Source organism: Nanorana parkeri, unplaced genomic scaffold (genome assembly GCF_000935625.1).
Source record: "Nanorana parkeri isolate BGI_ZX_2015 unplaced genomic scaffold, ASM93562v1 scaffold27, whole genome shotgun sequence".
In the NCBI taxonomy this organism is placed as follows: domain Eukaryota; kingdom Metazoa; phylum Chordata; class Amphibia; order Anura; family Dicroglossidae; genus Nanorana; species Nanorana parkeri.
Genome location: NW_017306295.1, coordinates 1,643,267 through 1,645,038, shown reverse-complemented (window position 1 = coordinate 1,645,038; position 1,772 = coordinate 1,643,267). Strand labels below are relative to the sequence as shown.

The following is a 1,772-nucleotide window of genomic DNA, read 5'->3' as shown; positions in this document are numbered from 1 at the left end:
CACTACTGTTTGATGCATGTGAACCTTTCACTCACACCTAAGAAATGGCCCCACAAGGAGCCTGCTATTAGCTTCTCTGTTCCAGAAAAGATTTCTGTATACCTCAAAAAAATTCCTCTCTTTGCTATGGAGTCTTAAACTTTACTATGAAGTCCTACTTTGCAAATTGAACACAATCTCAAACATGCAACGGGGAGTTTTCCTTGTGGTAACTGCTGTCGGTCAACACTTTTTAGTTATTTTTTTATATTTAAAGGTGGAGGAAAGGTTCACTTTATTTAAGCCCAGGTATCTTCAATCTACACTGAATCGGAAGAGAACATATAGATAAGAGATTAGCAGACATGTAGGTAAAAAGGTAAATGAAAACACGGATGATTCTTAAAAGCCTCAGCCAGCAGGCTGCAAGCCCTCCACAGTTTACATGTTTCAGAGGACACGCCTCCTTCCTCAGAACCATTGTTCCTTAGAAAGGCGTTAACTGTGGAGGGCTTGCAGCCTGCTGGCTGAGGCTTTTAAGAATCATCCGTGTTTTCGTTTACCTTTTTAACTACATGTCTGCTAATCTCATATGCTTGTGAGTATGGTCTTAGCTGATTTTACCGATTTGATTAAACTGTTTTACACGATGGAGGCGCTCCTTTTGTTTTTTGTTTCAGCTTGCCGGTTACCATGACCAGTGGGAGCTGGCTCGGGAGTGTATCACTCTGCACTCTTTTTCAGCTGCGGGTGTTTTTTTCATATAGATAAGACATTTAAGGTTAGTCATACAAACAATTTGATAATCAATGCACCCTTTGCTGGATCAGATGGAACAATGGTAAATACAGTACATGGTACAATTTCATATAAAACTTCCTTGCGTTATGAGTATATCTATGTGCTGATAACACAAAACTATGACAACACAGAAAATGTAGATATAAAATGGTCTAAAATGGTTTCCAAAGAACACTTTGTGCAAAGATGTCACAGTCATGTACTGTGACCAAGACTCCAAATATTGGTATACTGTACTATAGCAGATACATTTATTGAGGTCCTCTTCCATGTTAACCAGCTTTTAGCACATATAAGTGGAATGTTGCTGATACTGATGGTGTTCTACACTTCATTTGTTATTAAATCCCTACCACAGTCAAAGGGATGAGATAGCAGATAATCCTTATATACCCCATCGATCAGTTTCTCTGCATTATTCTTTGCAAACCAGCAGTCCACTTGGTGAAGGCCATTGTATAATCTCCTCTGCTTTCTGATTACAGGGACTGAGCGATTCCTAACCTTCAGCATGTTAATGACATTTGAGCTTTGGTTTGCTGCATGACCATTGTTTGTGCTCAGTGGCACCTGTGTGACCTTAACTTCATTATATAGGAACTGACCTATTGAAGAAAAGAAAAATGTGTCAGTCATTCGTCTGCGCGTTAAATGAAATCTCAGTGAAGAACATACCCCCAATTGTAGAAAAAAATGGTTACAGGTACAGGACAGGCAGTGGCGTCGCTACAGGGGGGCCAGGGGGGGGCAATTGCCCCCCCTAGGTTATTGCTTGCCCCCCCGTGTGCCCCCCCGCTGGCGCATCCGAGTGACAATATGGGAACTGTGCACCCGCTGCTGTTGCGATGCGGCCGTCCAGCCCAGTCAGAGCGGCGGTTGGAGAGACTATTTTTTCGGGGGGGGGGAATTGCCCAGTTCCCCTCCCCCGAGAAAATAGTCTCTCCCACCGCCGCTCTGACTGGGCTGGACGTCCGCATCGCAACAGCAGCGGG

The 1,772-nt window shown here is 43.5% G+C and overlaps 1 protein-coding gene across 1 annotated transcript in view; it reads right to left on the bottom strand.

The window, feature by feature from the left end:
- Nucleotides 1–835: 835 nt before the first annotated feature.
- Nucleotides 836–1,772, bottom strand: part of ITIH5 (inter-alpha-trypsin inhibitor heavy chain family member 5) — a 64,825-nt gene continuing 63,888 nt past the window's right edge. The window contains exon 14 of the mRNA XM_018566461.1: nucleotides 836–1,385. Coding sequence (XP_018421963.1) covers nucleotides 1,105–1,385 — 281 coding nt within the window. The 3' untranslated portion in view covers nucleotides 836–1,104. The remainder of the gene's footprint in view (nucleotides 1,386–1,772) is intronic.